Below are 24,095 nucleotides of genomic sequence, written 5' to 3'. Positions count from 1 at the left end.
CCAAAGCAAAGCTTGGGTAGGTAAAATCTGTACTAAGTTCAAAGTTACTACCCATAGAAATTCTCAAGACTTAGAATAACTTCTTTGTTCCCTGGACTATGAAACAATGCTAATTTTCATAGCTGGCTTAAATGTCAAATAAAAACTCAAACATATTTTAGTTGTACCCTAGAGGTCAGTCAAGTATCTCAGAGTAATTTTAGATGAATCAAGGGAGAAACAACATAGTTGGGCTTTAGTGGTTTATTAAAGAAAGAAAACACACTAGATCCTCTTTCTACTTGCTGATTAAATCTTTTCCTAATTCTGCTCTACCTGGTTAATTTAAAACTCAATTTATGGTTAATAATTTTCCTTTGTATTATAATAGCAGGGAGAGGGAAAAGAAGACCATATAGATTTCCCCAGGAGCTAAAAGTTTGTGCTGAGTTTTAGATACTGTTCACAGCATAAACTGGTTTTCTGCCATACAAGGACACCAAAAAATTCTAAGATTTGTAACGTTATCAGCAGAGACAATGTGCAACTAAGTTGCTATAAAAAATTCTTTCTCCATCTAAAACAATCTGTAATAGTAACTTTATTAATATCTCTCCAGATCTTCTTATTAAGCTCTGTATCAAGGAGTTTTAATTTTATTTTTATTTTTGTCTTTTGTTTTAATGAATCAATGAGCATGCAATTAACAACACTAATACCTAAAACAATACCCCTGAAAGTAGGGGTGGCATTACGTGGGCTGCAGAGTTCTAGGCCATATCCCTAAGACATCGAGGTATATCCCAGTCTATTGTTATTGCTTTGGCTTTTGAGCAGAAATAAGATTTAGGTAGAATGTGTCCTTAAAGCCACAAATGAATCTTAAGATCAAGAGCTGAAGAGTAACAAGAAAAGTTAAATTTAAAATCTTACCTCAACTATTCTCAACACCAAAGATTTGCAAAACGTCAGTGTATCCTCTCCCTCCTTCACTGTGGGAAAATTATACTCAGAGAAGGTAGAAATAGCACTGAAAATACAGATTGCTATACATAGATGTAAGAAGGACCTATCAAATTCTGATCAATAAGTAAATTTATTTTATTTCTATAATTTTTTCATTCTCCTTTTTACTTAGCCATCTTTTTCTAAGTATTTATTGTGTTTTATGTTTTTAGCAGTGAGTTAAGTGTTTTGAAAAAACTAAAAGAAACATGTAGATTCCTTTCTGAAACTTAAACTCCATTAAGAAAAAAGAGATATAGGCCCATAAAATTGTTACACAACAGTGCTAGGAAGCCTTGAAGTAAAAAGGAAGAGGGCCCTGGAGGCTTGAGAGCTTGTTGAAGACACTGTAGATAAGAATTAAACTGGACATTAAAAGGCTGATACAATTGAGTTGGCAGAGAAAGGCATTCCAGGCATGGGTTTGCTGAAATTTCCTTAATACAGGAGATATTTCCACCATGAACCTCAAGTACAATCTCATATTCCTAGATATACTAACATTCAGGGATTGGTAGACACACTGTGCTAATTTTGCTTGGTTCATGTGCATTCTAATCAAACATGTTTAATGAATTCTGAATACTGTGAAACACTCCTCTCAGAGTGAGAGGAGCCATTCTGCTTTGAAAGGTTTGGTAAAATATTTCTGCACAACACCTGTGTGTTCATATTTAGCCCCTGGTCAACATTTCTAAGTATTGTGAAATATTTTTTTCAAAATTTTGTGTGGTGATATTTAGGAATACTGGAAAGCCTTAGTTTTCTGTTAGAACAGTGTGTTCTGCCTTTTGATCCAAGAGTGGGCAAGAAATTTTAAATGATGGGAGTTCAGTGAGCTCTGTGAATAATCAAGACTACCTGGTAAATTTAATCTCTTGCCACAAGATAAACTTAGATCTGGAGTCTCTCCTGAGCATTTGGCAACACAACTTAGGTGAGGTCACCCACAGAGCATATTATACTCCTATGTGAACTAGTCTTTCTGCTGAGTTGACTTGGAGTCTTACTATTTCACAGTTTCCTTCCATAGCCTCCATTTTAAGCTTTCCCAATCACTGTGACCAACCACTGGTCAAGATACACTATAATAGTGAGTGCATAAAATATAAAACTTAATTCAGCCAAAGAATCATGTATCTTTTATAGATATTTGAGGGTAAATATGTATGTATATGTATAATAGTATATACATATATATGTGTGTATATATATTACAAAAGCATAATTAATATGACTCTTTGAAAGAAGTGATTTATATTTAACTTAAAAGTTTCTAATTTTCAGGACAGAGGGAATCTTAGACACATTATACTGAATATGGAAAACTATTCCCCTTTCTTCAGCTCATCTAATTTTTTATGATATTCTAATATAATGTTCTCCAAACATTACTTTCAGTATATGCATTTTAATAAGGTGTAACCATTTTTATTCTATAGCAACAAGCTTAAGTCCCCCGAAGTAGTGTTCTACTTGCCATTTCTTGGTTATATACATAAAAACGTCTTCAAAAATACCTTGCTTATTCTCTTATTATAAACATGATAAAGTTAAGGGTTATCTTCATAATTAGTACCTTATCTGAGATCTGTATGATACTTGCCCAAAACAACAAGGACAAACTTCTCAAATTAAGCTTATTTTGTGCTTATCATGTGCACATTTGCTTTCTTTTTACTGTTAATGTAGTATGTCAAATATATTTAAAAGCATTCCTAAATAATTTTAAGTCATAATTAATGAATTTCTCCTTTTAATCAGTTTTCAAAGATCATATATTTATGAATCATCTAATAACAAGTTGTAAAAGATAGCTATCACTGACAGCTAAAATTCTAAAGAGTGCAAGTTAGGTAAGCTGCTGTTTATCAAAAATTATTGGAGGCTAGGATACTTTGGCAAGCTGGGGAAACTAATTCAGTGTGTCTTACCATATGTGATACATTGACTGATAATACTTGAGAAAGTAGTGTATAATGAAATGCAATTAAGAAGAAGATGATATATAAGAAGATGTAGAAAATGATTACTATGTGACAGGCATCATTCTAAGTGCTGTAGGTCTATTAAATGATTTAATCCTCTCAGGAACTTTATGAAGTATTATTACTTTTATCCCCATTTATAGAGGATAAACTCAAGGATGCAGAGGTTAAGAAACTTGTCTAAGGTCACAGCATAATGCTTGATACCTAGGGGACTCATTAAATAGTAGAAAAATTGGATGTCAATGTTACATTTTGATCAACAAAATTCAGCTGTACTAATTGCCTACAGACTCTCCATTCTTTGGATGAGAAAATCAATGTACCCAAGATACCTGTAATGTACAAGAACTAAAGGTCTCTGCTTTGGTTGAGTTTTTGGTGAATACACACTTCAAATGATTGAAGTATGTATTAGTGGATGAGTACACACGCTTAAAAGTCCTCTTGTGTGGAGTCCCTCATTCCTTCACAATGGTAGATGAAGTAAAGGCCTTTGTGAACTAAAGTTGAAATCACAGTTCTTGCCTATGAATTATATTAGTTTCCCCAACCAAAAAAGAAAAGAAAAGAAAACCAAAAAGCAGTGTCAAAGGATGAAGAAAGATTGAGTAAGGAAGAATGTTACCTTAAGGACTAGCTGACACTTTCAAGCACCTGTTTAAAAGTAAATGAAATTCTAAGAGTAACTTTCTTGGCTTTACTGGGTGTTTCATTAATAAATCACCAGGCCTAGTCTGCCAATGGACAATTCCTGGGAACTTAGGTCAGGGTGCTACAAAGCTCAGAAATTAAAGCAGGCAGTATAATAGCTAAATAAACATTTTCTTCATCAAAATAAATCATTTTAAAATGGCTTCTACCCAAGAGCCATTTCCATGCAAAAGTATATTGGAGTATGTACTTCCACACCCTAATCTGTAAACTCATGGAATGATAGAACTGCTCCATCCCTAAAATAAGATTCCTTAAATAACCAATTAAGTGGGTTTTTTAAAGCTATTTCTTATGTTAATAGGCACAGAAGCATTTTTTTTCTTCAAATGAATGCTTTATATGGAAGTACATTGTATAGAAAAGAGAAACCACAGGTCTCCTCTGCTTGAAGCTGACGTGTGGCCAAGCAGTCCTCCCTCTGACCTCTGCCTCCTTTGCCCTTTATAAAAGGATTCCACCAAACTTAAACTCTGAGGACTGCACTTTGAAAATTATGGGCCTACAATCCAGTCCTTTTATGTTATAAATAAATAAACTGAGGCTCAGAGAGGTAAAGTTAGAAGTTAGAGCTTAGACCAGAGTCCAATCTCTTAATTTTCAATCCAAAACCTACTCCACTATAACAAAATAAAGTGGTTGCTTATTTAGGTTAAGTGATGAGGGCTTTTAATCTACCACATAGAATGTTCTGATATAGTCAAAGATTTTAGTTTTCAGGATGACTAATAAGTAAATCTGTCATTTTTCATCCAGGTGTTTTATTTCACCTATGGTGGCTGGTACATTAGTGCAGCCACTTTTATAGGTGGGAAAGATCTAGTCATCCAACTTCTGAGTTAAATCCATTAAAAACTTAAACACAGATTAAGCTAAAAATTCTTGCTGTTGGATATGTTTCAGTTAGATAACCAATAAAAAATAGGAACTGACCTTCAAATAATTGGAAAATCCACTACTTTTTCCCTTTTCCTAGCCCTGATCCATACATATTCTCACCCATTCAATAAACAGTCCACAGAATAGAATGTTCTGCTTAATGAAGTTTTCTGATTCTCGGAAATGAAGAAAAGGACTCTCAATCCTGACCGTACATTAATGACTTTTCGAGTAAAACTAAAAATACACACTCCTGATCTGGGCCAGACACCCCTGCCCCTCCACCCAGAGATTTTTATTCAGTAGGTTTAAAGATACATGAATGTTTGAACCTGTATCAATACACAGGAAAACATACATTGAAAAACACCATTCCACAGTGAAGGTGGAAAGGAGGTGGTTTCTCTTCAGCCCTAAGGAGCCAATTCTGCTACCTCAAAATGCTGAGCTCCAGTTCCTAAACCATGTTTGAGAGTCCATATGGATTTACAACCCATTCTTAGAGGTTCGTGCCTATGTATTAACTGCTTATATTAACCAATGTTTGACCCTCATCCCTGAGAATGCTCATGTTCCTAGTGGTAGATAATCTTTCAAAATATGAGAACTACCCCTGAGTCTCCCACAGCATCCTCAGAACCATAAGCTACCATTCCTGAGGCTTTACTCTAAAACATATCTTAAAACCTTGACCCTCTGTAAATTCTGTTTTAGAAGTTTCACAAGTTTTTCAGAGTCCAGATCCATACGGAAAGCCTCAGAATCTAGATACAGATCCAAACCTGTGATGAAAATACCTGCTCCAGTTATATTGAGCCTAGTGCCTTGGATTCCATAGACTTAGCCAGAATTGATGATTGGAGGCTACTTCTGGGAATAACATAATCCTTAGATACACTCTCTCAGAGTTTGATGTCTCTGAAAGGAATAAAAGGGTGGAGGAAAGCTGCCTGACTCCCATGTTTTAGTAACACTGGGGTAGAGAACCTTTACTGCATGTTCTAAGAAGTATTGACCACTATCTAATACGTGATAGGAATCTGTGGGGGAGAAGCTCAATACAGCATTCAGAAACCTACGAAGGGAGACAGGTCAGGCACTGTAGTACCAACGATTTTATCACAGAGGCTGAAACCAAGAGAATCAGGCTGACCATGGCCCATGGTACCAGCTGTGCAGAATACTGCAAAGCCACAAAGCAGGAGCCATTTCTGGCTATGGAGAATCATCCCAAGACAGTGAGCTTTGCTGACAGGTGAGAAGCCATAGTTGTTTCTTCTCTGGGCCTAAATCTGTGCTTCTATTCTGCAAGCTGGCTTTCACTCCAACTTTCTGAATCACTGTCTTGATAGCATGCCTAACTTGCTCCCCAGCTACAGGGGTAAGAGGCAGCAAACTTGAACGCTTATAAGGTCCAGCCAAGGAGCGTGAATAAGAGATGTGGATTGTTTGGGAGCTGTGCACACTGAAGACAGAGTGCCCTGTTAGTAGGGGACAGCAATTGCTTAGCCCCAGCTATTATTTTCATGTAGGAATGGGGATCAGATTTTCTTCTTGTCCAGGAGAAGCTGAACATCTGGATTTTTAAAATCTGAAATCTCCCACTTTTTAAAATTTAACAACAAAGAAAAAACATTTTTATAAAAATATACACCTCCAGATGATTAAATGGTAAATTTTATGTTACATATATTTCATCACAATTTAAAAAAAAAATAAAAGAAAAAGAAACAAAAAGCATGTGAGCCAAATAAAAACCACCTATAGTCTAGATTCAGCTGCAGACTCCCCATTTTTAACCTCTGCCCTAGTAATAGGGCATGGTATTGCCCTTCCTTCTACCCCAATCCTTATCTCTCCCTGCCTCTAAAAATGGCTTTATCCCTGGACTCCAGCCTAAGGCCCCAGGACCTGGAATCTGCCACAAGATTACCCTGTGGGTACATTTTGGAAGATCTGAAAGCGGCTGACCGTGGATTCTGCCAAACTGTCAAGATACCCTCTTTTCTTTGTTGGAGCATCAAAATCAGTTGTCCATCCAGACTGCTATATCAATGTGCCACCATCCCCCAAGGCTCCTGGGGTTGCCTATGGCTAAGTCTGCTCCCACTTAGTCCTGTCAGGTCCTGTATCCTTCCCATCTCTCCTGTCACACTGCAGGGAATCAGACAATACTGAGTCTGTCCTGAGATGAAATAATAATTACAACTTGTGTTTCCCAGCTTTGTGCTATGTTCTGGCACCCTGCTAAGGGTTTCATATGAAATAACTCACTTTATGATTCCAATAGCCCTGTAAATTAGTAAAATTTCATAAGAAACCCAAGGTCAGAGGGCTACACAATTCATTCAAATTTGCACAGGTATTAAATGGAAGATCTGAGATTCAAACTCAAGACTGAAACCCATCCCTTCTTCACTGCCCTATACATAAGATGCAGGCAAAGAAGAGTGAGGGGGTATTTCTACACCTCCATGCAGTTGGAAAGGGAGGATATATCTCTTGGCATTTTTATGCAGTTTCACATCACACTTTGACTGTTCACAATATTACCACTTTCCAATTTTACAACTTTCTACATACAGTTACCTGTGGTTCCCAGGTTTGGGAATTTCATGGTCAGCAATATTTCAAAACATATTGGGTAGGCCAAAAAGTTCATTCAGTTTTTTCCGTAAGGTGGCTCTAGCAGCACTTGGTTGTCTTTAACTTCATTTGAAACAATTTTGTTAGATTGTATGTAACAGCTGTCATATCGGCATGCATTAAAAAAAAAGCTTATCAAAATTGGTGAATTTTTGTGTAGACATTTTAATACTGAAGATGGAAGAAAAATAGCAACATTTTCGGCATATCAGGCTTTATTATTTTAAGAAAGGTAAAAATGCAACTGAAACACACAAAAAGATTTGTGCAGTATATGGAGAAGGTGCTGTGACTGATCAAATGTGTCAAAAGTGGTTTGCAAAGTTTCGTGCTGGACATTTCTTGCTGGACAATGCTCCATGGTCAGATAAACCAGTTGAAGTTGATAGCGATCAAATAGAAATAATAATTGAGAACAATCAACTTTATACCATGCAGGAGATAGCCGACATACTCAAAATATCCAAATCAAGCACTGTAAATCATTTGCACCAGCTTGGTTATATTAATCACTTTGACGTTTGGGTTCCAAGTAAGTTAAGTGAAAAAAACTTCTTGACCATATTTCCACATGCGATTCTCTACTGAAACAACGAAAACCTTCCATTTTAAAAACAAATTGTGACAGAAGATGAAGAGTGGATACTGTACAACAATGTGGAACGGAAGAAATTGTGGGGCAAGCGAAATGAACCACCACCAACCACACCAAAGGCCGGTCTTTACCCAAAAAAGGTGATGTTGCGTACATGGTGGGATTGGAAGGGAGTCCTCTATTATGAGCTCCTTCCAGAAAACCAAACAATTAATTCCAACAAGGACTGCTCCCAATTAGACCAACTAAAAGCGGCACTCCACGAAAAGTATCCAGAATTAGTCAACAGAAAACGCATAATCTTCCATAAGGATAATGCAAGGCCGCATGTTTCTTTGATGACCAGGCGAAAACTGTTATAGCTTGGCTGGGAAGTTCTGATTCATCAGCCACATTCACCAGACATTGCACCTAAGGATTTCCATTTATTTTGGTCTTTACAAAATTCTCTTAATGGAAAAAATTTCAGTTCCCTGGAAGACTGTAAAAGGTACCTGGAACAGTTCTTTGCTCAAAAAGATAAGTTTTGGGAAGATGGAATTATGAAGTTGTCTGAAAAATGGCAGAAGGTAGTGGAACAAAAGGGTGAATACGTTGTTCAATAAAGTTCTTGGTGAAAATGAAAAATGTGTCTTTTATTTTTACTTAAAATACCGAGGGCAATTTTTGGCCCACCCAATATTTTGGGAAACAATATAAGGTTACCAAACTTCTATTTTGCCAAGTAAGGATATTTCCTAAACCTATCATTTAGCATCATTATCACTTCATTAAATGAAAACTACTTTCACACACACACACACACACACACACACACGTGCATATGCACATACATTAATAGCTTCATGGAACCAGAAATACTACTTGTCTTTGCCTTCATTTATGGCTGGTGTACAAGCACATGCATAAGTAGTTCCCAGCCTACAGTTGTGTGGTGTTCCAAAGGCTTTCTGGGAAGACCACTGTTTGGAACTTGGAAAACCTTATTCCATGAAACAAAGCAATAACATTAGAAATGATGCCTAGGTTCCCACTTCATAGGGTAAACCTGGAATATCTTGTTTTATTTTGGATATGAGGTAACTGAGGCCCCAGAAGTTTAAGCCATTTCCTTAAATAACACACAAGCTCTTTCAGAGTAGTGAATTATCCTGATAGCTGCTTCAGTTCTTTTTTCATCACCAGAGACAAAAACACTTTAACATTATTATAGATACACTATAATGTGTAATGTTATTAGTTAAATAGGCTTGTGGAGGGATAGCTTTGGAAATTTACCACTGTTTATAAAAATTGTTCTCTGTAAAAATTGCAATCTGTATCACATCTGTGAGATGCAAACATGGCTGTTACCACAGACATGGCCCTTTTATTCATGCCCCACTTCCCCGATCCACCATGCAAAGAAATGTAGTGTGATCCTCAGAGGTGAATCTGCTTCCAATCCCAGGAAAGGGATAAACATTTGACTGCTCTTATCAGGAGTTTATAAATCTATGTGTCTCTGAGTGTGTTAAGACTCAACAAAAGAGTGAAATTGGGTCGCTTACATGTTACCAGGGGATAGCTATTAGTGTAATCCTTAATTGGAATCCCATTTACTCTTCTGTTGGCTTAGCATCCTCCCTGTGCTTTAATAAGAGCTGTCACATGAATATATCATTTGAGGCTGGAACCCTGCAGAGAAACTAGAGTGTGCAATCCAACAAACTTGTAAAATTCAAATATATTATCTCTTTTAGAGAGATAGTAATGAATGTATTAAACTAAGGAAATTCTCAGTTCAAGGAACAAATGATTAAAAGTGATCTGAGGTTGTAAGACTCCAAATAATGAATTTAATCATGATTGTTTTCTTTTATAATCATTAGCCCAGCCTCTCTAGTGATATGATACAGAATATGTATATGTACATATATGATATATGATATGTTAACTATATGATAGGTAACATATGTTATATATGTATATATGACCATGAAAATTATATATAATGAGTATTATATATATGATGTATCCCATATAGTATTATCTATAATATATAGGTAATACTCAGAGAATTTGAGAGATCAATAGCAGGGAAAATGTTTCTAATTTTGAAAAGTGGCATCATACTTGAGAACTTCAATTTTCTTCTCCATTTTCCAAGGCTTGCATTTGACAGTAGCGATCATTTGTCTATTCTCATCTAACTCTGCCTTCAATCTTTCCAGTTCCTCTTCATCAATTTCTTCTTCTTCGTCCCTTAAAAAAAAAAAAAAAACCTCCTTTAGTAAAGTTAAGTTTTGCTTGACTTCCAAACTTAAAGAATGCTATCAGATACTCAGATGATCAATGTATAGCAACTTGGCTATATATGGTGTGTGCTGAGATCCACAAGGCTTAGTGCTTGTATCTGAACACTGATGCAGGATTTCTGGAAATATTATAACTTTAAACAATAGTGTTTACATTCTGAAGTACTGAAGCCATTTTATGTCCATAGTCTCAAATTCTCAGAACTAGAAAATGTGTGGAAACAGTTACAGATCTATCAATATATTCTCCTCTCTTCTTTGTTCCCCTGTACACCTTCCCCCACGAATTCTACATTTCATTTAAAAACTTTATTTTTCAACAAGGATAGTAAATTAGAGGTAAGTATGTCTTTGAAGTGCCCTTAAAAAATTTGTTAGCCCTGTCTCGAGAGAAAGAGAAAAACTGAAATAGGAAAAAATTTAAAAATCTATTCCTTAAAGGTAACTTAATCTATTAATTAAACTCAAAACTTCAATTGATAAAATTCAACTTGAAGTATATTTGATAGAAGTGAATCCTTTGAAGAGGCCTTCAAAGGAATTTAGTTTCTTACTGAGCAAATGAGATGTATCTTTTCTTTTCTGTGTTCCTAGTATTGCAAAAATATCAAAGGGTCCAAAACTCAAAGAAAACAAAATCTAAACATGAACAACATGATTTTAAATTGAGGAATGTAATGCCCTATTGCAGAGATCTTCTTTGTTTTTTGGTAATAGATTGTTTCAGTTATGAGCTGTTGTTGCTTAACTTCAAATTTACCCTTCTATACTTAATATTGTGATGCTGTGGCTGTGACTCTGTAGGGTACATTTCTGGTTTCTCAGTTGGCTCATTTTTTGGCTGCCCATAGCAGACATTAAGAAGGGACTTGGTCTTTCCTTTGGTTTCTTGTTTACTTCCTGTGGTGATGTTCCTACCAATCCAGAGTTTTTAATCAGGTCATGATTATTGAAACAAAAATTTAAATTAACCCTCTAAAATACACTTGTCATTGAGACAGATAGTTAATATTTTAGACTTTGGGAGCTATATACAGCTCTGTTCCATATTCCTCTTTGGTTTTATTTAAATTACAGTTTTATTAAAACTGTAAGAACCATTCTAAGCCCTTGGGTTGGAATTAACCATGGTTGGCCAACCCCTGCTCTGTAAGATAAGTGATTTGGGTTCATTGTTTAGGAATTTTTCACTTAACTTCAGTATGATGCACTTAACTAATGGGATAACTTTAAAATATTTAAATTAACTAAATATGTTAATGACCTATGACAATTTAGATCTCTCATAAGGGAATTTCTCATAAGTCCATTCTTAATATATATTCATTTAAAAATTCTATTTTAATATCAAAATACATTTAACTAAGTGGAGTAAAATGGCAGATTAAGCCTGTTTTTCTGAAAGTAGTTTTAATTACCAATTTTAAGGCCAGGGAGTGCCTAAAGGGAGTGGTCTTCTTTCAGCATCAGGCACTTCTGAATGAGAAGCAATTTCAGATAAGAACTAACTTACGCTCCTCTCTTCAACCTCCTCCTTCTCTCTTTTTCTCTGGCCTTCCTCGTTTCTTCATCCTCTGGTTCAGGTTCTGGGTCATCTTCATTGATAACATCTCTGGTCCGTTTCCTCTTTGGTCTCATGCTCTCTCTTCGAGGTAGTTTGTCTTCCTCCTCCTCTTCCTCTTCACCTAAACACAGCAGTTAATGCTTCAGTGAGCAGTATCAGAAAAGTGCTCTCCCGCTACCAAATGTATTCTTACTTTTTAATTATTGTCACACATCTGAGACCATAATCCAGCAATTTGCCATATCAAGATAAGATGCACAAGATGCACCATGCCATATATATTTCATAGCCTGCCATTTAATTACATTTATCTAGGGACTCCCCTGGTGGTGCAGTGGTTGAGAGTCTGCCTGTCAATGTAGGGGACACAGGTTCAAGCCCTGGTCCGGGAAGATCCCACATACCACAGAGCAACTAAGCCCTTGCACCACAACTACTGAGCCTGTGCTCTAGAGCCCACGAGCCACAACTACTGAGCCCACATGCCACAACTACTGAAGCCCATGTGCCTAGAGCCCATGCTCTGCAACAAAGAGAAGCCACCACAATGAGAAGCGTGAGAGTGTGCTTCTCCCCGCTCGCCACAACTAGAGAAAGCCCACAATGAAGACCCAACACAGCCAATAAATAAATAAATACATTTAAAATAAATAAATACATTTATCTAAATTCTCATTTCTTGTGGTTTATCTACTCATATGTCAGTGTTGATCCCCAAATTCTAATAATGCTTAGAATTCCAGCCTTCATTTACTTGGGTAACTAGATGAGTTGGAGTTTAATATCACACCATGATCTCTCAGACCAAGTTTGTAGGTTACCAGTTCAACACATAAGGGTTGAATGTTTAACCACTATGTGCTAATACTACTTCTATCTCAGAACAAAGAATAAGAATGACAAGGAAATGCTACAAACCAGAATAATTTTGAAGAAATTAATGTATGCCTTGACATTCCTAATAATTCAAATTATTCTCTTTCTTTTTTTTTTACTTTTTAAAAAAATTGAAGTATAGTTGATTTACAATATTGTGTTAGTTTCAGGTATACAGCAAGTGATTCAATTATACATACATATATTTTTTTCAGATTATTTCCCTTTATAGGTTTTTACAAGATATTGAATAGTTCCCTGTGTTACACAGTAAATCCTTGTTGCTTACCTATTTTATGTAAAATTATTCTCATTCTTGACTTTCTTCTTTTGCCTAGATATTTCTTCCTCTTTCTTAAATGAAATTGATAGTAAATACCTTTGCTTGATCATTTTATCTTTTTGATTAGAAATAGATATAAATAACTTTTAAATTTAATACAAAACTGAGAGAAATGACATTATTTTATTTTATTCATCAGCTAACAATTAATGCCTCATATGTCCATAACTTCTTCGGAAGCTTCCAGGTAAAGAGTAGAGGGAGAATTCAGTTCCCTCCTTCACCATTTATGGCATACATCCTACTTCACTTTCACTTTTGTTTTTTAACTTCTGATATTTAGAGTCAACTTCTGATGTTTATTACAAAAAAACAAATATTACTCATAATCATCACTATCTTCTTAAATAGAAGCTACTTAGGGAAAAATTTGTGCTTTAATGGAAAACTAAGAATTGTCTGCGCCATACCCTTCTGTGTTACCTGATTCTGATTCTATGGAAGCTATTTTATAACTTTGTAAGTTACTGATAACTAGATAGCAATGCAAAATAGTTCTTGTCTATAGACAAGCAAGTAAACTCTGTTCAATGCAGAGACAAACTTCCACCACCGAAAAAGAAAATGAAAGAAAAAAATCCCCCAAACAGTCATGCCTTATTTGCACAATCATTTCAATATTCCTGATCTATAAATAAATCTGTTCTTTGAATTTTCCTTTAACTGGTAACTGCTATAAATGCCTCACCAGATTCCTCATTTATTAGTTAAATGTCTTCATTTTTACATATGTGTGTGTCATTATTTTATCTTTTAAAATCTTTTTGTTATTTTTTGTTATCTTTTTAACATTACTTATCAAAATTTTTTATTGATATTTCAAATCTAAGATCTAAATATTACCATTATGACTAAAGTTTGACTAACAGAGAGTAACAGGAGAGTAACTTTTCTAACCGGGTTTGGAAAACTATATTTTGTCATCAAAACCAAGAATGAGTTTCCATTTGTTAAATACTGTGGCAAATATTGTATGTTATTTGAACCCCACTCTGGCATTCTGAAAATTTACCCAGCCTTTATTATTCATTTTAGTCACTAATTATAGAAAGAACAGAGCCTCATAGGAACTGAGAAACAATTTCACCCACAAATAGCTTGAAAACTCTAGCAGCCACTTACTACCCTGCATTTTAGTATATTTCATATTAAGGCTTAACTATTAAGCTTGCAGAGTTTGACCATGGATGAAAAGTGTATTATTATATTTATATTTTAGCACTTAGGACAAAAAGGCTATATTTAGTGCTTTAACTAGTTTCCAAATATTCAAATTCTTAAAAAAGGAATGTTTTACAGTTGCCTACTAAATGTGGATCTGCATTCATTACCTTTTGGAATGGGCTTGATTCAGTTTTGAAGGGTAGCAAAATATACCACGTCAGAAAGGCATTCTGAATATACCACCCCCAAATATGCCACTTTGGTGTACTGACTATTTTGAGCTGTATCACTTGAAAAACAGCAAATGCAGGAAGAGACTTTCTCTCAACTTCTCTTATCTGCTTAAAGACAGAGTCTCCAAAAGGAGCTCAACTGTCATAAATCCCCTCCCCAGGAGTTTCATCCCCAAGGAAGATTGACTATTATCACAGGAGAGGAGACTATAGGTCAACACCACATGCAGACACACTTTATCATAAACTATCATACTTCCCATCTATTCTCCTAAAACTTATTTATTCTCTCCCAAGAGACCTACATGCCCCTCCGTCTCCCCTCTTTAGATGGTGTTCAAATCTAAATTTTAAGCCACCTCACAGTTACTCATTTTTCCTGGATAGCTCCCATGTATACATGAGGTGTATGTGTTAATAAACTTCTGGTTTGTTTTGGTTTTTTTTCTTGTTAACTGTCTCATATTATAGGGGTATCAGCTAAGAACTCAGGAGGGTAGAGGAAAAATTACTTTTCCTCCCCGACAGTAGTCAAGTCATAGCATCTAGGATCTCTGTGAGACTCTGGGCTGTTTTCATGTAAAATGTACCAAATTAATGAAAACAACTGTCATCATGAACATTCACTGGCTGTCATGTTGGGCTCAGGTTTTTAATTGACAGTGTTGATATATTCTCTAATTGAACTCTTCTTGAGATGCTGCTCTTTCAGTTTTGGTAAACTCAAAACTTTTGCTCATATAATGATCTTTCTCTGTTCCAGTCCATGAGGGGTCTGCATGCCTGGAAAGGGGTCACAGCTTTTGAGCTGAACCTACTCAAAGTAAAAACAACAGAGCAATTCCAACAAAATACCCATGAATTCAGTACAAAAAAACAGGTTTTTTCATTTTTATTGAACCACCTGATCAGTTCAGTCAAAAAGGTCAATCTGTTATATTGTAATAAATTCAGCCTTAGAGAAAAGCTTTTAGGACAAAGATTTTCATGGGGGAAAATAATAAAGAAATAAAAGAGCAAATTTTTTCTGAACTACCATCTACTTAATCATGAGTAAATTATAAATTGGGTGGAATGTGTGTGTGCCAATTGAATGGAATCTCGAGTAGAGATTCTGTTGGATGGTCTTGATCTCTTTTGTGAGACCATCGAAAGTCATCCACACATGCTTCTCTGCTTGCATATGGTAGCATATTCCCATAAGATAAGAGGATGAATCCCCTGAATTCGCTGCTATTCCACAGGAAACATATCCCAGTGGGGATATGTCCATCCCCACTTACTTGAACTTTCCTCAGTATCATCTTCTTTTTCCTCCACTTGGATCTGCACTGTTGAAGAAAGAAAAAATACAGCAATTCTTTAAATGATGGTACAGTTGTTATTAACTGGTTTTTACTGTTAAAATTACTGTTATTATTTTCATTGTAAAGTTTTCTGTGCAGTTAATAACTTTTTTCAATAAACTTGTCAAAATAAGCATTGTTTATTAAAGATATACAGCTACAATACCTTATACAGTGCTGTGCAAGGACTTCTCTGCTTCATCGTCTTCAATGATTTGCAAAACATATCAATCATAAACCTGTCAACTCAATTCAAAATAACTTCAACTAAAATAAATTCTGTACTACAATAAGCAGACTTAGGGTGTGTTGGGTCATTTCATTCTATGGTAAAAGGAATTGTTGGCAAAACTATAGCCACATGCACAAACTACTTGGTTATTATAAATAAGTTAAGTTATTAAAATAGACAATATTTCATTATGATGAGGTACCCAGTGTCAAAGAATCTTTCAAAACTGCTTAAAACCTGATATTTCCTATTTCAATTACTTCTATAGGTATTATATGCAGACAGCTTAAATTTTCCCATATATGATTTACCTTGACTATGTGGAGACAGGTGATTCTACAGTTCTTTCCAAGACAAAGAACACTTCTTCTGTCTACTCCTCACCTCATCCTCAGCATCTTGTTTTTAGATTTGCTCCATTTTTATAAAGGCATATAAAGGTTTTATAAAATTTTAATGGTATAGTAATATAGGAAAATATATTAATTGGCAGATTTTTTCCCCTTGTCAACTACTGTCCATTCATCACAGGTTGAGTCAGCCAGAGACAAAGATCTGCAAATTGCCATGATAAAAATTACAGTAGACTATTTCTTTAAACCATGAGTCTAGTAACGCATTTAAAATATTAATTTACATATTTTTATATAAGGTGGATGGGCGTAAGTCCAAAAAAGCAAAGATAACAAACGATGTTGCTATGAACAGAGGAAACAACCTCTGATTTTGTTTCTGCTCAGCACTGTCAAAGGTTATTATTCAGAACTTGACAGGCATATTGAAAAGGCAGCACATTCAGAGTTTAAATTCCATTCACAAAGAAGATTATTGTAAAAGCACTTTTTGCATTTAAACAGCATCTGCATAAAAATTTTTAGGATATGCAAAAATGTTATCACTCAACATCAGCCACAGAATATGAGAATAAGTGTTCTTTTGTTCGGAGTGGACATATGCCTTCTGTCACCGGTTGTAACTGGGTGTGCACAGGACAAAGGTCTTTATGTCACTACTGAGAGTCTGCAATAGTGAAGGCAGACACTTCTCAGAAGATATTTTTCATTCAACAATAGGCCATGGTCTTTATTTGCAATTAAATGCTGCCACCAAGTTTCTTCAGCCAAAGAAGAATTCACTTAGGAAGGCATCTTAATGATGTAAGATTAGCCTTAGAGCAAGGTCTGATCAGCGTGAATATAGAAACAGCTGAGGACAAATAGCAAAGTCTGACACACAGCCTCTTTTGCACCATGCATAGCCAAAACAAAAATTCACATAAAATGTTATAACGATTTGTAATAATCAACTCACTAGACATGATTAAATAAAGTTAGATAATGAAATAGGGGAAAATACTAAACAAATAGAAATACAAGCAAATCTTTAGGAAGGATCGTATATTAAACAAAAGCAGCAGAATGAAATGTCCCAAGCCAAGGAGATGAGCAAGAAATCAATTTCCTCTGACAACCAGGGGAGAGAAAAAGCAGGGCTGGAGTCATAGGTCATCTTTTCAGGTACAGGAAGGATAGTTATAAATGGCCATTAAATAAAACCTAAAAATCCATAAGGGGAGATAGCCCTGTGGTTGCAAGTAAAGAAGAAAAAAGAGCTATGGTTTCTGAGTGATGTAATGGAGAGTATTGCAGAAATAGCCCCCTCACTCCTCTTCAGGTGACTTTCCAACAGTGATACTCATCTGTGCATGATCATCTGCACATTTTCAGTAGGTGCCTTCTTTATTCAACAGCATTCCTTTTGTCTGGCAGCTGAGTCAGGGGCCATGGAACAGTCGTTTTTATAGTTACTGTGATCATAATTGGTTTATTATTGATTCAAACCCTCAGCAAAGGCATCATCAGCATCAAGAACTAAACAGCAGCACCCTGACCAGGAGATTGAAGACTCCATCAAGAGCCTCAGACCAAGCTTAATTTTAATGGGACACTATTTGGTCTGAAAAGCAACTGTCAGTGCTGATCTGCATCTCCTGCAACTCAAAGCGATGCTGAAGAACCAATCTAAGAAGCCCTTCCCAGACAAAAGCCTGTGCAAAAGAATAACTCAGAACACTTAAATGGGAGTTACAGACTGTCTTTCCCTTCTCAGACAATTTTCGGCACCGCCTATTGCCATCCCTTCTCTCAGCAGTCCTTAGTAGCTTGCCCCAATCAGATGACCCCCCTCATGTTCTGGATGCTTCCCAAAGCCTATTGATTATGTACTTTAAAAATAACCTCTCTCCTGGGGAGTGATGGGAGGACAGTGAAGGGGGGGAGTGGTTTCCTGTCTAAATGTTGAAGGCAGCAAGCAAAACTGCATTGAAGTACTCTTATTTAAGAGAGGAATATGCAATAGGAGCAGATGAACTCCTAGGCAACCCAGATCCTCATTTCATGCAAATAGACACAGTAATTAAAAACAGTAAAAGGAAACAACAGCAAAATGTCACATTTCAGAGGCACTGGAATCGTTCAGAAAAGTGGATGTTGTTCCAGGCTTTCTTTTTCAATCTATGGTACTGAAAGTATTTTATGGTTCTTCAGTATCAGAGTGGCCCAGTGGCAGGAAGAGTTTAATGATATTGCCTGTTCCTCTAGTTTTTGAAGGGATTATTGTAGCACCAGGTCATTACTTTGGAAACTGAAAATTCATTTATTCAATTAGCATTTATTGTGCATTTACAAGGGTCTACAGAGCAAAGTGCTCTGGAGTAGGAGTTTGTAAACTGTAGAAAGAAATAACCATCCTTAAGGAGTCTTGCTATTTGATGCAAAAGAATGACTTTATAACTCATAGCTAAACTCAAGTTTACTTGGGTTATACCAGCAATGTACTAATTATGTTTATTAGCAATGTACTAGTGTGTTTCTTTTTAGGGTCCCTTTGTGTGTGAGGAAATGTCAACATCAGCTCCTGCCATGTAAAATGGGGTGCATTTCCAGGGAATATAGCCAATATTTTATAATAACTATAAATGGAGTATAACCTTTTAAAAAATGGAAAAATGAAAAATGATGTGAAAATTTATATACAATAAGGGGAAGTAAATTAACTTTGATATTTTTTAAAAGGCACTGCCATTATCAAAACTGTGCATATACACACACTTTCATGTTCTCTTGTGAAATGGTAGAAACCGCTCATTAATTAAATTTGAATTGTATTACCTAAGAAAAAATAAATAAAAAATAAATGAGGTAGCTTTCACCTCAGAATAAACTGCCCTGAGACAGATATTAATCTATGCCATAACAAGCACATTTCCAAATCTTAGCTGAAGAACCCATGTCATCAGAATGTGGTATAATGTGAAATATGAGAGGAAGAGAAGAATCAAGGACAATCCCAAGGTTTTTGGCCTGGGCAGCAGTGGGTGGAGTTTCAAGAAAAGGAGATAGGAGGCTCTAGGGAGAATAGCTTAGGTAGGAACAGTTGAAGTTCAGGAGTTTAATTTGAATAGATGGAGTCACCAAACCATATTGAAGTATCATTTCCCCTGTAGAGAATGGCACAGCACTCGGCTTCCATTCATTTATGAAAAGATTATTATTGGTGGGTGTTACGTAAGGAACAGAAGCCACTTTCTGTGAAAATGAATGAAAATGATGGAATGTGATTCTTCTTCCTCTCAAATATCTATCCAGGACATAAAATCTGATTCAGTTTAAATCAGCAGCTCCTTTTATTTTTGCTACTTTTAGGTCAGATAAGAAGATATTCATGACATTTGTTTATAACAATCCCAAGTCCTTCAAATGATGGAATCAAGCATGATATTTTGGAAGCCAATGAGTAAAAAGAATAATTATTTAGCTCTTATATCAATCAAATACCTTAATGAGCCTGTAAACTATAAGATATTTAAAAAATCCTCAGGAGTGGAAATAACAGAATGAGATCATTACACTTAAATATAAACAAGGTATCTGGGGAAAGGTTTAATGTGACAGACCTAGGCTGATACTCTTTCTGCAGGTGCCAGCACCTTTCCTTAATACCATTAAAAACCTTAAAACCATAAGGTCTTCCTTAAGACCATTGAAAAAAACCATGGGGCACATATGTTCAAGAACACTCTGATGGAAACTTGTATAATAAATGCCAAAAAGCTGGTTATATTTTCAAACATTATGATATCTTGGAGATACTAACTAGTTATTTTAAATCACTGTGGTTATAAAATTACAAAAAAGAATAATAATTTTGGTTTGGGGTAAGACTCACCAAAGAAGGAGACGGGGCAGGCAAAAACAATAGTAGCTGTCATTCTCTAATGTTTTTCCTTTTAGATAATATTTATTTTTGAGGCTCTTTAGTCCTTAAGAAGCAGAGAATAAATAGCTGCTGATGCCTGCTTTATTAAAAACACAATATAACATATCGTAGTTGCATGAGGAATACAGGAAGAGAGTGAAGTCTGTGGAGAAACACGTTTTACTATGAGGTTCCAGAGAGACTAACAAAAAGAAAAATAGAAAATTCACTCAAAATAAAGATTCCCCTTCTATCCTTTCACAATGAAAATAAATTTATTTTATGCACATAAGAAGAAGGGAAGGGGATGCACCCCGAATAGTTTGGCACTTTTTCCTTCTGTTTTTATGTTACATGAAATTAAAATTAAACAGGCTGAATGAAATGGGTAGCTGGTATGTTTCCAAGTTCTACCACCCCTGAGCCACAAGAGCAAATATGAAATGATGAAGCATAGTTCTTCAAATGGTAAATTTTATACAGGAGTATTTGTGAGAAACTGCAGTTAGATATTTCTTGACATCACTGGTCTACAGAAAGAACAAAAACAACTCTTATTCTATGTGGTTTGGAGGGTTGACTTTTTTTAAACTACCTATATTCAATAAATACATAGCTATTTACAAAGGCATTTAGAGCTCTCTGTGGTTACAAAAAAGTAAGTGGTGAGTCTTCCTTTGCATTCAGATTATTTTGGGGCAAAGGACATTTCTTATTTAACCCTGTTGTCATAATATATATTCAGAATGTGTGCTCTCACATTGCAATAACCGCCATAAAGGGCAACTACTGTAAATAAGTGTGCTGAAATGAAAATACGTTCTCTTGTGTGAGTTTCTGTGGCTACTAACCAGATGAAAATAGTGTGCTGTAAACCCTTGGTGGCTATGCTTATATATCCTTGGATTGCTTAGAACCAAAAGGAATCTTTCTGTCCCCCACAGCATTTCTGTAATATTCCCAATCATGAAGAAGGAGGGTTGTCAGGATTCACGGGTAAATAAACAAAACAAAACAAACAAAAAACACAAGAACTGTGAAACAACTGAAAACAGACGATTGTCCTCAGAGCATAAAGAAACTTGAAGCAAGGCTGGCTGAACTCTGTAGTCTTTACACATCCTTCTTAGCACCAGCTTTTGTTCACAGAGAAGATACTAATTACTTCTCATTAGCATACATTAGCAAATGTTAATGAGTGTCTTCTAAAGAACAAAAGGCAGTAGGGGCAGAGTCAGGATGAAGGCTGATTGGTGAGAGAAGTTCTGCAACAGAAGACAGGCAGAAAAAAGAAAATGAGAGCAGCTTAGAGCTTGGATTTGTTTTCTGAAATTTAGAACTCGTCTCTCTGACAAAATATTAATAGGAGTAAGGATGAAATAATTTAGTTTATTTTTTCTTAAAAAAAAAGAAAAAGCAAATCATTGACTATTGAATTATTCTTTTTTCTGTTCTTTAGCTGCTTAGGAACAATTACACTTTATAGGATTTGCTACTGACTAGGGATATTAGCTAACATTGTCTTCAGTTAATGAAAAGGAATTCTGAATTCTAGATGCCCTCGGGAGTTTATAAGCATTGTGACCACCTATCTACCCATGCCAATTTTTTCCTCACAGGCTCAATTTATAATATTCAATAAGACTAAACCCTTAAGTAGTTTGTATGTAGTCTGTCATTTTATTGAAATAGCTCACATAAAATGTGGTATATGTGTTAATTTATATCCTATGGGCAGCTGGTTAACATCCGAGTACTCTAGTTAGTAAACCACAATGGTAGGATGGAGATTTAACATCTGAAAGACTAGTCAGAAGAACTTCAGCCATCTCTATCTCAAATTAGATGGTTTGTTAATTGGAGTAATGCTTTTTACAAGTGAATCTCATGAAATTAAATGTGTGTGTGTGAGAGAGCGAACCTATTGGTTTGTTTCTCTGAAGAATCCTAATACAAAGAGTATCTGCCTTCAGGGTCATCTTGATGGAAGTAGACAAATACTAGAAACAATAACACAAGATATAATGGCAAGTTCCACCAGAGAAATACAAGCAAAAGATCTATTAGAGTTCATAAGAGAATGAGATTATGCTCATTAGGGAATTTCGGGATATTCGCTTTTTGTCACATTTCTTCAAATATTTCTGGAAATAGGAAGGAGACTAATCAATATAAATAAACGTGTTTCACTACTTGATTCCATTTGGAATAATTCCAATTCCTTCAAGATCGTGGTCATAAAGAACAAAGTTTAGGGAATTCCCTGGTGGTCCAGTGGTTAATACTTGGACTTTCACTGCTGTGGACACGGGTTTAATCCCTGGTTGGAGAACTAAGATCTCACAAGCTGTGCAGTGTGTCCCCCCAAAAAGAACACAGTTTATTTCCATGACTGGCCTAGTACTGAAAAAATATGGCCTAGTCCTAAAAAAGGACTTTTGTTCATTTGGGTTCCTAAGACTATTGCATTCATATCCTAGAACTAGAAAAGACAACTCAGAATTTTCAAGTTGGCAGCTGGCTCTAGCAGAAAGAGCCTGAGTTTTTAACTCAGACAAAATCATATTTGAGTTTTGGCTCTGCCACAATTTTATGCCATAACTTTGGATAATTTATTTAAATTCTCTATGCCTTAGAGAAAGGAATAATAACCATTATACAAGGAGAACTAAATGTAATAACAAATGCATGCATTGTACATAATATAGTGCCTGGCACATAGCAAAGGTTATAATAATCGACAAGGATTGTTCAAATGCTTTAACACATACTTAAACACAAAATTTTGACATTTTTCACCTAAAATTCTAGTAAGACAGAAAGACACATCTACTTTGACTGTTACCTTAATATTTTGCACTCTGCCACAGTGTTCAGTCTGAGAGTATGTTAAAGACTAATCACCAAAAGATAAAGACAAGGAATAAAATATTACCCTAAACTCTCCGTTTCTTGATACTCTTAGCTACCCCTCACCATGCCTGTTTATGATGCCAACCAGCGTTGAAAGTTGTGCTGCCTAAGCCAATGGGCAACTTCACTAGGCAACTTTTGATAGCAGTGATTGAAGAAGCACTTGTAACACAGGTTTAAGTTAAACAAAAAGCAACTGGTTTCCAAAGGACAAATTATTATGACTGTGTGGCAATAGAAAAATAGAGGTGTAGGGTGGGGAGTACTTAAGACGGTACCTGACAGTCTGCCAAGTCCACTAAAAGTTGGGATTTTGTCCCTGCTAATATATCAGAATCCTGATTATAAGTGATTTTTTTTGTTTTCAGTTAAAGATAATCAATTTTATCTTGATTAAATGCCAGAAGGTTGGGAGTACAATTGTAACCATTATGTCCCACAGGGAAGGGCAATAGTTAAACGTTAACAGCCAGGTGAGAGGTAGGAAAGAAAGCTGATGCTGATTAAAAGGAGACCCCTTTAAAAGAGCAACAAATAAATTCAGGTGCTCATTACATTTTTAACTCCCCATTATCCCTTCCTTTTCTTTCCATGAGATGGACTTACTTTGGTTATTGAGACAAGCCACATCCTAAATCCAGAAAGCTGGACCAGTCTACATGAGGCTCAGTTTCCTAATCCAATATAGTACATTCTTCAGGCAGTTGAAGGTAGGACTAAAGCTCTAATGGTAACGTCAGAAGCTATTTGGCCTACGTAACGTAATCAAGTATTCCCCAAGAAACTAGTTCCTAGGTCTTACTGAGCCAGAATAGACTTTCAGCTCTTGGCTCTTGAAGGTGATCTTATCACTCAGACATTCGTCAGAACTGTTCAGTTCCACATCCTGTCTCATGTTTCATGAGATGTCACTGTGAATGCATATGTGTGTATGTGTTTGTGTGTGTGGAAGAGAGGGAGAGAGAGAGACAGAGAGAAAGAGAATTTTAAAAGACTTAAGGAAAATTTCAGAATCCTGGATTTCTCTTCATAGCCTCTGCATTATTCTCAACCATCTACTTACA

The 24,095-nt window shown here is 35.8% G+C and overlaps 1 protein-coding gene across 11 annotated transcripts in view; it reads right to left on the bottom strand.

The window, feature by feature from the left end:
* The window catches only part of TMC1 (transmembrane channel like 1), a 360,191-nt gene that overhangs the window by 85,146 nt on the left and 250,950 nt on the right, over positions 1 to 24,095 (bottom strand). For all 11 annotated transcript variants that reach the window (XM_067039582.1, XM_067039580.1, XM_067039581.1 and 8 more), the window contains 3 exons: positions 15,567 to 15,614; positions 11,617 to 11,788; positions 9,922 to 10,050 (listed from right to left, as the gene is read on the bottom strand). In XM_067039582.1, the coding sequence (XP_066895683.1) occupies positions 9,922 to 10,050; positions 11,617 to 11,788; positions 15,567 to 15,614 (349 nt within the window). The remainder of the gene's footprint in view (positions 1 to 9,921; positions 10,051 to 11,616; positions 11,789 to 15,566; positions 15,615 to 24,095) is intronic.

The sequence above is a fragment of the Kogia breviceps genome, chromosome 8 (genome assembly GCF_026419965.1).
Source record: "Kogia breviceps isolate mKogBre1 chromosome 8, mKogBre1 haplotype 1, whole genome shotgun sequence".
Taxonomy (NCBI): domain Eukaryota; kingdom Metazoa; phylum Chordata; class Mammalia; order Artiodactyla; family Physeteridae; genus Kogia; species Kogia breviceps.
Note: the sequence above shows the minus strand (reverse complement) of the source record. Positions and strands in the feature narration are given on the sequence as shown.